Genomic DNA, 12733 nt, shown 5'->3' with positions numbered 1-12733 from the left:
GAGCAAGGCAGATTCGGCAATTCAGTTTGATTTGTATTTATATGGTGTACATGGTGAAATCTGTGTTTAAATACAAATGATGGTAATTGAAACCTTCAGAAAAAGGAATAAAAATACACATTTGCGTTAAGCGTACATCCCATACAGTTGTTTGATACATTTTTACATTTGTTTTGAGTAACAAACACTGTAACAACAAAACATAAATATCTACATACAGTTCACACAAGGTAAGAACAGTGTACATTAGTGTAAAACCATAATATTATACATGTGTAAATGTTCTGTAAATGTTAAATCACTTTACAAATTCAAACAAGAAATAAAGATCTCTCTCTCTCTCTCTCTCTCTCTCTCTCTCTCTCTCTCTCTCTCTCTCTCTCTCTCTCTCTCTCTCTCTCTCTCTCTCTCTCTCTCTCTCTCTCTCTCTCTCTCTCTCTCTCTCTCTCTCTCTCTCTCTCTCTCTCTCTCTCTCTCTCTCTCTCTCTCTCTCTCTCTCTCTCTCTCTCTGTCACACAACCAGTGATCGCTCTTAGAGATCGCTGGTTCTCACACAAACTCTCAGGACTACACTTCCGCATTCCCCAGGACTACACATTCATACATGCACTTCTCCCAGACACGCACGCCTGCTCATTCATCTAGCCTGATTACAATCACCAGCTGAACCTTGTCACAGACTGATATCACACCACTTATAAGCCACTCATGAACCCATCCAGTTTGCCGAGTCTTGTTTTACCTAGTGTGACATTACAACGCGTTTCCTAGTCTTGTCTCTCCGTGTTAGACCTTAGCCTTGTATCCCAGTCATCCTGTTTAGCCGCCTGCCTACGACGATTTTGGATTTGCCTGCACATACCCGTTTGTACCTGATTTGACCACTGCTTGCCTGACGCTGAATACACCTGCATATTGGATCTTACCTCCAGTTGTCTTTGTCACTCCACACCGTCGTTACACTCTCTCTCTCTCTCTCTCTCTCTCTCTCTCTCTATATATATATATATATATATATATATATATATATATATATATATATATATATATTGTCACGGTTGTGGTGGGGAAAGGAGCGAGGTCTAAAGTGCAAAAAAATAATGGGTATTAATAATAATAAAATAAAAGGCAAAACAAAACTACCCCGAGGGGGAAAACATTAACAAAACACACAAACTTGGCTGGGCTGGCAAGACAAGGCAAGGCAAGGCAAGACTGGAGCAGGAACACAGGGGGAGTGTAGACGACAAACTGGCAGAGGACTGAAAACATGAGGGGATTATAAAGCAAAAGTAAATTGACACAAACAGGTGAACATGACAAACTAATAATGAGTTAACAAGGAGGGTGGAACTAGACAACAGACGGGAGAGCGCATGACACAGAGACAAGACAAGCCATGCGCTCACATAAAACAGGACAAGAACATGCAGCCAATGAGAGAACTCATTAACCGCATGTTCATGACAAGACAAGCACAACACTGAAGCACACGACAAAAGCACGTGACCACAATGTAAACACATAGCCACGTGCTTTGACAAGAGACGCAAGACACGAGCACACGATGAATGAAAACACTCACCGTGCGCTCACACACGCAGCGTGCATGCTTCATCCCAGCGCCGACCAAAACCGAAAACAACTAGACTGAGACGCTGGGAATGAAACACCACGCTGCAGACAGATGAACACAAACACGAGTACAAGAGCGCCCGCGTTGGAGGCAAGCAAAGCCCGCGCGGCTGCATCAAGCGGGAGCGCGCACGCTCTGCGCACACACACGAAGGCGCGCGCACACAAAGAGACACAAGTGCTCGACCCAAGAAAACTCGAGCCGAGCACAACAGGACAGGACTAGACATGACTAGTGTCCAGATTCTGCCACCAAAACAAGAATTTACATGACCAGAGTGGCTGTCAAAATTAGCGCGTTAACGCACGTGATTCATTTTCAATATTTAACACGTAAAACAAAATAACGCAAGTGCATTTTTTCATTTCCTGTTGTGGCCGATGTGTGTTCCGTTTCCGACGCGTGATTGCCGTTTGCCTTGAATGCCAGTTCAGCTTGCTCCAGGCCCTGCGTGTGTTTAACGTGCAAAGGAGAAGACCAAGGAGGCGCTTTTAGAATGTCCCACATATCTATTTTCTATTGAGACATAATAATTATCAATTTAGTCTCTTATGAATATTTGGCTGAGATTGTTGGTTGGATTGTTTATTTTATATGGTAAAAATGGATGTGTGGAGGATGTTACTGAATATCTGGGTTTAATTACAATTGTACTGTATTAATGTGTCATTTTTTATTTGAGCTTAAGTTTGGTCATCAAATTAACATTATTAAAAATCATTTTTACATCTTTGATCTATATTTAAGTTGAAATCCATCCTTTCCTTTGAGTGCTTTTGTGTCTTCTTGTTTGAATTATTGTAATGCATTGTATCTGGTGTGTGTGGAAGGACTCTCTTTCTGCACCGCTGAATTCAGGCTTTTAACAGATACCAAGAGAGAGTATATTACTGCTGTTCTTATTAAATTACAAGGGTTTCCTGTACATTACTGAAAGCATTATCATGTTTTGAAAGCTTTAGCCGCACAATATATTTCTGACCTAATCAGCATCAATTCAATAGGGCTTTGCGTTCTAATGATTTGATGGTCCCTCGTTCTTGTTTAAAATGCACTAGTTGACTGTTTTTGTTCATAAAATTTGAAATGCTCTTCCCATGTCTGAGGAAACTTCTCAAACATTTAGAGTGCACACATTTCAGAGTGCACTTAAAATGCATTTGTTTTCTTTAGTATTTGATAATGTTTCATGATTTGTTCTGTGTTGCTGTGTGAATACGATTACCACATTTTACCTTTTTGTTTTTGTTCTAATGTCTTTAAAGCACTTTGATCTCCATGTTGTGGTCTTGAAAGTGCTTCATAAATTAAGGGTTGAGGGTAAAGTAAATGTTATTTTTTACTTTAGAAATCAAAAATCTCAACGTACGAGAAGATGTGGGCATTCATGAGCAGCAGGAAGAACACAGCCCTGGTGAAGAACAGCAAGGATGGCATTACGAGAGTCCTGACCACCGACTACGCTCTCCTGATGGAGTCCACCAGCATCGAGTACATCACCCAGAGAAACTGCAACCTCACACAGGTCGGAGGCCTGATCGACTCTAAGGGCTATGGAGTTGGCACACCAATAGGTAATGGTTTGCTCTCTGCTGGAGAAACAGTTAAATGCATCCTAAAGCCCAAATATTTTTTTACACATACATTGGCACTTTTAGAGAATTCTCATTTCATAGAAGGAGCAAACACAGGCTTTTCACATGTTCACTAGAAAGTTTCATGCTTGTTTAATGTTTGCTTTTTCCATTAAAAAGTTAAAAGTCTCTTTTGAACTATAGTTGCACATCTTGTGCACACAACAGGATGATTTTTCCTCTCATTTATCATCAGCACTTGTTTTATGATGTTTTTCAGCATTCATACCTAAGCGATTTCCACCGTTGATAAACACACAGAATGTGCAAAATTACTTTCATCTTAATGAAAAGCAGAAATACCCTTGTACACCAAGTCATATTTTTTTATTTTACACAGAAGAGAGACAATGTTTACGAAGAGTTTTTAACACAAACTAAATAAAACCAAAAAAACATTTTCAAAAAATTTGATCTGGCATTTTGCGTCACATTTTGTATGTGCATTTAGAAAAACTGAAAAACTAGAGATGGATGCAAGATAGACTTAGCTTTAGACGAAAATAAAATGTTTTTGTGTTTCCAATTGTAACAATTAGGGCTTTTGATCAATGCTACCAATTCCAAAGTATGAGTAGATTAAGACATATGCTTTAAAACATGTTGAGGCATATGCTTTAAAATATGAGTTTTACATGGCAGACTTTTATTTTTGGGTCATCGGCACAGAGGTTGATGAATGTTTATTTTTGTGTCATTTACTCAGTTACTCTGATAATGGTTGTTTATTTACATCTGTGCATATGGCGAAACTCTTAAGAATTAAGAAGTAAACAATTAAACCTTCCGCTGGTTGTACTCCCCCTCCCCCTAAAGTAATTTCATATTTATCAGTGGTGTACATTTTTTAATCAGTTAATATAAAATCTTGATGTGATTTTGACATTGTTAGTTTCATAGCAATCATACAAGCTTGATGCACATTTTGGCGACCCCTGATTAATAAAGGGACTAAGCCGAAAAGAAAATGGATGAACGAATGAATGAATAGATGCACATTTAGAAATGTATTAAAGGCCCCTTAAAGTGCTTTGAGTCTCAACTGAAAAATAAAGAGAGGGTGGTACATAGTATAGCTCCTCCCCTTTAAAAAAACAGCCAATAGCATTTAGTTATTATCACAGCTCTGCCAATGAGAGTGGTTGAGATCAAGCACATCAAATTAAAAGCAAATGCTAGATGCTAGAGCAGTGGTGGGCAAACTCGGTCTTGGAGGGCCGGTGTCCTGCAGACTTTAGCTCCAACACTAATCAAACACACCTGAACATGCTAATCAGTGTCTTTGAGATGACTAGAAATCTAAAAGCAGGTGTGTTTGATTAGAGTTGGAGCTAAACTGTGCAGGACACCGGCCCTCCAGGACCGAGTTTTCCCACCCCTGTGCTAGAGAGCATTTGGTTGGTCAAGATTTGATGAGAAACTAAAGTATGAGGTGACGTCGATCGGTGTAAAGTAGACGGATGTGACAAACTGCAAGCTTTAGATGTTTTATCGGTTTTATATTTTTTTAAACGCAAGTTGTTGTTTTTCACTGTTTTGGAATACACTAGCAAATGGATATCCTTAAAACTAACAGACTGAAACTAACATCTAAAATAGTTTGATCAGGTGTGTTTAATTAGGGTTTGAACTAAACTGTGCACTGCAGCAGCTTTCCAGGAACTGAGTTTGACTTCTTTGCTCTAAACCAGGGGTGCTCAATCCTGTTCCTGGAGATCTACCTTCCTGCAGATTTCAGTTGCTACCCATATCAAACACACCTGAACCAATTAATTAGGACCTGAACACCACTTGCTAATTACAGACAGGTGTGTTTAATATGGGTAGCAACTGAAATCTGCAGGAAGGTAGATCTCCAGGAACAGGATTGAGCACCCCTGCTCTAAACTATTCTGTGTGTTGTCTTGCCACATAAAACACCTGCTGTTCTCTTTAGGCTCACCATACCGGGACAAGGTGACCATCGCCATCCTGCAACTCCAGGAAGAGGGAAAATTGCACATGATGAAGGAGAAATGGTGGCGAGGAAACGGCTGTCCAGAAGAGGACAGCAAAGAGGCCAGTGCCCTGGGTGTGGAGAACATCGGGGGCATCTTCATCGTCCTGGCGGCCGGACTCGTGCTGTCTGTGTTCGTGGCCATCGGAGAGTTCATCTACAAATCACACAAAAACAGCGATATTGAAGAGGTGAGTGGGGTCTAATCTACCTCAACGCTGTCACAGCCCAAATGAGCCATGCAAACACAAATGAGACACTCGTCGGATGTTTTTGCGGCAGGCCACTGGTCAGGAACCTGTCGCAGGCATAATGCTGTTTATCATTTGACTTCTGCATTTCTGATTCTTTTTGTATTTGCATAGGGATATAATCAGAATGGCAAAAATATAGTGCTGTATAATCCTTATGCCAGATTTATTATATGAAATGAATGATAACGTGCAGCACTGTTTGACAGTGTTGATGTGGAGCGTAAAAGTTAATATGATGATGTATTACAGTCGTTAAATATGACGGTTATGCATTATCCATATTTGACAGTTTCAGACGGTTCATTTGATATATGGATTCAATGCAAATGTAATGTCATTTTGAATTGATGATGAATTGCAGAGTTTGTTATTATTATTATTTTAATCATGCATTACTAAAATTTGACAATTTATTTGTCGAATTATTTTCAAAATTCATTAAAAAGGCTGTAAGACAACTAGAATATATATTTTAAAGATATAAGGACTGTGGAATTGCAGATTAAACAGATTGCCTGTTGACTAAATAGATGACTAAATAATAGATAATAGAATAAATAAATGACTTTAATTTTGTTAGGTTATAATTTATAATTTATCGATTATTTATTCTACTTGTATTGCTATTTATAATAAATATAAATAAATGTAATTTATATATATATATATATATATATATATATATATATATATATATATATATATATATATATATATATATATATATATATATATATATATCCAAATTACACTATTTTCAGTAGGATCATTTGATACATAGGTTAAATCCAGATGGGGTCATTTGATTGTTATATTGTTGTCATTATTTTAATTATGAATTACTAGTATTAAAGTATGATATATTGTCAAAATATATATAAGTAACTAGTATAATAAGTGAGTCTTCTTAATGTGGAACTGTCATTTTAATTACTGCAGATTAAATAGCTTTGACTTTTGTTTGATGTGTTAAATTTCCTGGTCTTCATATTTAGCACCAATATTCATTTTAGTAATTTGTTTATATAAACATAAAGCTTATAGTTATTGGATTATTATTGCTATTTAAATTACTATTGATAATACATATAAAAATGTAATACATATTTATATATAGTAACATACATAAAATAAGTGATTAAATTAGTAAAATGAAACAGCTTTTATTCTTAATACCAATATACATTTATTACAACTATAAAGGTTTTTTAATGAAGGTATATTTATTGGTATTTTAGTCCTTTTTCAAAATACAGAAAAGATACACAGATGTTGAATAATCAGAATATAATGACATCTTTGTTTGTATTCTTAAATGTGTTTGTCACTATAGAATTGAAGTCAGAATTATTAACCCTTCTGTTAAATTTTAATTCTTATATTTTTTCCTCAAGTTCTGTTTAATGGGGAGAAGAGTTTTCAACACTTTTCTAAACATAATAGTTTTAATAACTCATTTCCAATAGCTTTGCCATGATGACAGTAAATACTATTTGACTACATATTTTTCAAAATACAATTATTAACGTGCAAAATAAAAAAAATAATAATAATTTAAAGGCTCAATTATGCAAGTTAGTGTGATTATACAAGTCGTTGTCTAACAGTGGTTTGTTCTGTGCACAATCGAAAAACAAAATGATTAAGGTGGATAATAATATTACACTTAAAATATTTTTTTAAATAATTAAAAGACTAATTTTATTCCAGCCAAAATAAAATGAATAAGACTTTCTCCAGAAGAAACAATATCCAATTTCATTGGTTTATTAAATATCTTTTGAGAGATACTTGAAAAAGAATAAATATTTCATAGGAGGGCTAATCATTTTGACTTCAACTGCATCTACTAAATGACCAGCTATAAATTAGTTGAATATGATATTAGTATAAAAGTAGAGAAGAAAACATTTAGGATCTGATCTATGCTAGTCTACATTTGCTAACTGACTTTACACATTTTATTTTGCATGAGACTGCTGTTTATTTTGGGTTATCATGTTGTACATTTGCATGCTGCTGATCTTGTCCTGCTTTTTTTTTGTGTGTCTTTGTGTTCTATTTTTATCATTGATCTGCATGCACAAGGCCTTCTGTTTCTTTTATGGAGACCAAAGCCGGCAGCTGCTGCAAAGAAGCGATTCCATCTCCTCCACTGGCACGTCCTTATCGACAGATTTAGAGAGCGGGCGGCTCCTCGGGGATGACATATGTTCTTCGCGTTAGCCACACACTCTCATATCTGTAAGGCCTGTGCATTATTTAAAGAAATAGAAACTCCTTCCTCCCATTCGTCCGTGCACTGGTTACTTCCAGACCATCTGCCCAAACCCTTGACCTCAATCCAGCGGCTCAGAAATTTAGCACGCTTTTCAAGGAGATGAAGAACACTTTCATTTCTCTTTGCTCGCTCTGTCTGCAGACAGATAAGAAATGGAGTGCTCTCAGAAACTTTTATTTACTGGTGGAAGCCATTCGATCATTGCCATTTGAGGCTACTTTTTAAATGTGAACTTCCTACATGTCCTAAATTCTGCCTCTGGGTGCTTCCTCAAATGATCGGCCTACTTACTGAGGGTAACGATCGTTTTAATGAGGGTTATGATAATGATCTGCCCACTGATTCTTGAGCACAGAGACTGAACAGAACAAAGTTTGTTTAAAGCAATTATTTGAGTTTTCTTTATTTACAAAGTTCTAGTTTCTATACAAAAAATATACTATTTTAAATATTAAATTATATTAAAATATTTAGTTACTGACAAATCTAGCATTTAGTAAATGTGATTACATGAGAGAGAGTTTCAGCTCTTTTGAATTGCTACTAAAATCAAAAAGATATTAGATATTGAACAAAATAATCATACTTTATTGTAATAAATCCACTTTCTTATTGCTAGATAATATAATATAATATAATATAATATAATATAATATAATATAATATAATATAAAATAATATAATATAATATAATATAATATAATATAGGCTGTTCACTAGGTCTTAAAAAGTTAATTTTCTTACTTTTATGCCCTAAAAAGTCTTAATTTCACTGAAATATTTTGTTGTGGGTCTTAAATTATTTTCAATGGGTCTTAATTTTGCTTTGGCCAAGTAAAGCTACTCAATCGGGCCGACATCATCCAATGACCAACAATATATCTCAATAAAACCAATGTTTTATATTGCAAATATTTTTATTGTTCAATTCACAATAGCTGTTGGATATTTTACAGCAAATTTCCCATTAAATTCCCTAAAAATAAAAACATTTACATGATTCCTCATGATAATACCGGGCCATTAGAAAAAAACTTAATGTTTACCCTGTATAATTATAAAATGTAATTCTTCCCTAGTTCGTGTCCAGGTGGGGCCAGTTGTCATTTTTGTGTGGAGTTTTCATGTTTTTCTTGTGTTGGCATGGATTTCCTCCGGGTGCTCCATTTACCCCACGGTACAAGGACAAACATGCGTATAGGTGAATTGAATAAACTTAATTGGCCGTAGTATATGTGTGTGATGGAGTGGATGTTTCCCAGTACTGGGTTGCAGCTGGAAGAGCATCCGCTGTATAAAACATATGCTGGAGAAGTTGGTGGTTCATTCTGCTGTGGCGACCCCCGATTAATAAAGGGACTACGCAGAAAAACAAAATGAATGAATAAATGAATAATCAGGGTGTTTGCAGGGACTTAAAAAATCTTAAAATGTCTTCAGTTTCAAAAACTAAATTTTAGGCCTTAAAAAGTCTTAAATTCACTGAAATATTGTGTTTGGCTTAAATCATTTTAAACAGGTCTTAATTTTGCTTTGTCTAGGTAAAGATCCTCAGTCAGACTGACATCATCCAATGACCAACAATACATCTTATTATTTTTTATATTATTTATATTCAATTATTAAACTTATATTATTTTCATATGTAATTTTTTATTGCAAAGAAATACAATTCACAATAGCTTTTAGACATTAGAAATCCCCCATTAAAATCCCTAATCAGTGAAAGAAAACTAAAAACAATTACTCAATTCTTTACAATAATACCGGGCCATCAGAAAAAAATCCTTAGCGTTTAACCTTGTATAAGTCTAAAATTTTATTCTTAATGGTCTTAAAAGGGTCTTAATATGATATATGGGTATAATATAATATATGGATATAATATAATATATGGATATGTAATATAATATAATATAATATAATATAATATAATATAATATAATATAATATAATATAATATAATATAAATAACATGGTTGATGTGTTATTATAGTTATTCATATTGGAAATATTATTTTTATTTAGTATAAATGTTAAATAGTAAATAATAATCATGAAAGGAGATGTATTATATAATTATAGAGGGTGTGTAAATGTCAGTTTTGATGATGAAATACTGACACTGAAAAAAAAATACAGAATAATGGCTAGGAGAATAATGTTTTTTTATTATTATTCATTCATTTAATCCGTTTTTATTACCTAAACACCTGATACTGAATGTACAGTCATGAAACCGTGATATCGGTCTCTGAAACATAATTAACTTCAACAGTTTTTGGAAGAGAAAAGACGTCAAGAGGAGAGCCTTAATAATGACTTTATTAAATATTGATGCACTCAAAAAGAAAGAGCAATTAAAAAAAGTCTAAGATTACCGTGTCTGAAATTAGGCCACAGGATAACCATAATCAGCTGGGAGCAAATTCGGCGCTCGCACAGAAGCAGCTTTATCTGTCTCCCACAAGCCCAGTGGTGCTGTGGCCTTCATGCCTTCAGCATCTCACGACTGACAGGACCGGGATGGGTGAGATGCAGAAATAAAAATATACATCAATACAACTGAAAACTGGCTACAAAACTATTTGTGAACAAAAATATTGCGTAGTGTTGGTATGAGGAATTATGCCAAAATGTTAAACTCTGCTCATGTACGAGGCGCTTCAAAAATGAGGCAAGTGTAAAGGTCATGCACATCCATCAAGAGTATTTACATAGAAAAACAATGGAAAAGCAGCGCATTAGAATGGAAAATCACATTCTGTTTGAATGGCATCTTACAGAATCAGGCTTAGTAGATAAGTTTTTTTATTGTCCGTGTTCTGGCATACATCTGTGACAAGTAGAACATGCAGTGTGCCCTTTTATAAGTTATAAGTTTTTTTTCAAGTTCACATTTATTTATTGAGCACATTTAAAAACAACAAATGTTGCACCAAAATGCTATGCAATAGCTAAAGCAACAACAAACTAAAACTCAACAGAATCTCAGAATCTCAACAGATTCAGAATAGATCAAAAACAACAATATAACCCACTACTCTCATGCCACATCATAGTCTAAAGAGAATAAATGAGTTTTCAATCTTAATGGGTGCAAAAATTTTTTTTTGAAAAATCATATATGAAAATGATGTATCCCCTGAAAAGAATGTATGATGTTTTATAATTTTTTAAAATTGTTTTATTTGTAATTTTTTATAATTATTTGTTTATTCCCTATCTGTAAGCGGGTAAATTGTTGAAGAAGAAATTGTTATGTAAATAGAAAAATCATAAATAACATGTTTTTCAAAATAAAGTGTCCAACATAGACAAAGATTTCATGGTAAAGGTTTGAGTTTATAAGGCAACAGTCATGGGCTCAATCGCATGGAAGACATTTTACCATGAGGCATTAAAATCTTGAGTGAAAATGCTTTAATAGACTGTAAAAATTGTGTTCCAAAGCCTCTAACAGATGCCAATACGTTACTTCTGAAATTGAAAATAGGAAACATTTTGGAAGCGGCCTAAATAATGAATTCGTTTTAAAACATAACTATTGTTCATAATTAGCTTCTTGCACAAATTATCCATATTAATGTATTTTACAACTCTGTATTTTCAAGTCTGAACTGTGTGCTTGATATTGAGAAAAAGATCCAATCAGGTAGCGCGAATGTCTGCAGCCACATCTCCAATTTCAGATGTCTTCGTTTCCCCATCCACATTGACATGCAGCAGGAGCTTTTTAAAACCAAAACAGTCTCTTTAGCATTTCCAAAACGCTACGTTTTCGGGGCTTGGAAACTCCGGGGTATTGTGGACGGAAGGCATAACCGTAGCATGACATATGCGTTTTAAAACTAAAACGTATTAGTGTAAACGGGGCTTAAGTTTACCCAACTATGACGACTTTCGATACTGAGAAACCCGCAAATGTAAAAAGGGTCCATTAACACTAATGATTTACAATGTTAACTAACATCCAAATGACTGTTTCAAAATCAGGGGTTATTTTGGGTCGTGTAACTCTGACTAAATGGATTAAACGAATGACTATCAGTCAACTAGGAAAATCTATCAGCCATAAAATCCAATACAAAACTTTTCATCCAAAAAGTTGGCAGCTGAAGTCAATCCTGTGAGAGTTTCATAGCATGAAAATCCCTGTGTAGTCACAACCCTGTTCTCCACGTCAATTCCTATTGTTTCAACACCATCCAACTAATCCAACCGTAAAGTTCTCGATTTCCTGTTCATTTTTCTTTTCCATCATTCCATCACGTATCATATCAAGTCTTCAAGCGTTTCCAGTGAGTTCACACTAAGAGCGTCAAATCCATTGGAAAAGCTCAACTGCACAATGTTAGATTGTGTGTGTGCGTGTGTGCATGTGTGCGTGTGTGTGTGTGTGTGTGTGTGTGTGTGTGTGTGTGTGTGTGTGTGTGTGTGTGTGTGTGTGTGTGTAGAGACTCACGCAAACCTTCGTGTTCTTTCTTGACAGTGTGTCTCTTTCAGTGCTGTGATGGAAGACCTGGGCATATCCCTCAGGTGCCACAAGGCGTTGAGGAAGAGAGGCAGACACAGAGGAAGAGCAGGCCTGTCTGGAGTCTTATGTAACCCCAAACGCATCCCGAGGAAAGAGACAATGGCCTAGATCCTCCTCCAACCGCCACGCAACCTGCGGGTGAAATCAGTCTCTGAGGCTGTGTGTTTTTCATTCAATCTCTGTGCTTTTTATTCATGAATTTGCAGGCTTTTATATGAGTGGATTGTGGTAATTTCACATAGACCTTGGTAATATCTTGAGCCAATGGAACTGGAGACGAAAGGAATAATTTATTTTGAGATATTAATTAACGTACGAGCACATGGCGTAATTTGGTAGCATTTTATTGTGCTGTCCTTGATTTCATAAATAAAAGCATACATATTTTACACACA

At 35.4% G+C, this 12733-nt stretch overlaps 1 protein-coding gene across 24 annotated transcripts in view; it reads left to right on the top strand.

The window, feature by feature from the left end:
- The window catches only part of grik1a (glutamate receptor, ionotropic, kainate 1a), a 104764-nt gene extending 92031 nt beyond the window's left edge, over positions 1 to 12733 (top strand). For 6 of the 24 annotated variants that reach the window (XM_087270602.1, XM_087270594.1, XM_087270604.1 and 3 more), the window contains 4 exons: positions 2985 to 3210; positions 5207 to 5457; positions 7609 to 7764; positions 12308 to 12733. In XM_087270602.1, the coding sequence (XP_087126728.1) occupies positions 2985 to 3210; positions 5207 to 5457; positions 7609 to 7746 (615 nt within the window). In that variant the 3' untranslated portion in view covers positions 7747 to 7764; positions 12308 to 12733. Of the gene's footprint in view, positions 1 to 2984; positions 3211 to 5206; positions 5458 to 7608; positions 7765 to 12293 lie in introns of all 24 variants that reach the window. The other 18 variants (XM_087270603.1, XM_087270596.1, XM_087270605.1 and 15 more) reach the window with 3 other exon arrangements.

Source organism: Danio rerio, chromosome 10 (assembly GCF_052040795.2).
Source record: "Danio rerio strain M-AB ecotype USA chromosome 10, GRCz13ab, whole genome shotgun sequence".
Classification (NCBI taxonomy): domain Eukaryota; kingdom Metazoa; phylum Chordata; class Actinopteri; order Cypriniformes; family Danionidae; genus Danio; species Danio rerio.
This window is presented reverse-complemented; position numbering and strand designations above follow the sequence as displayed.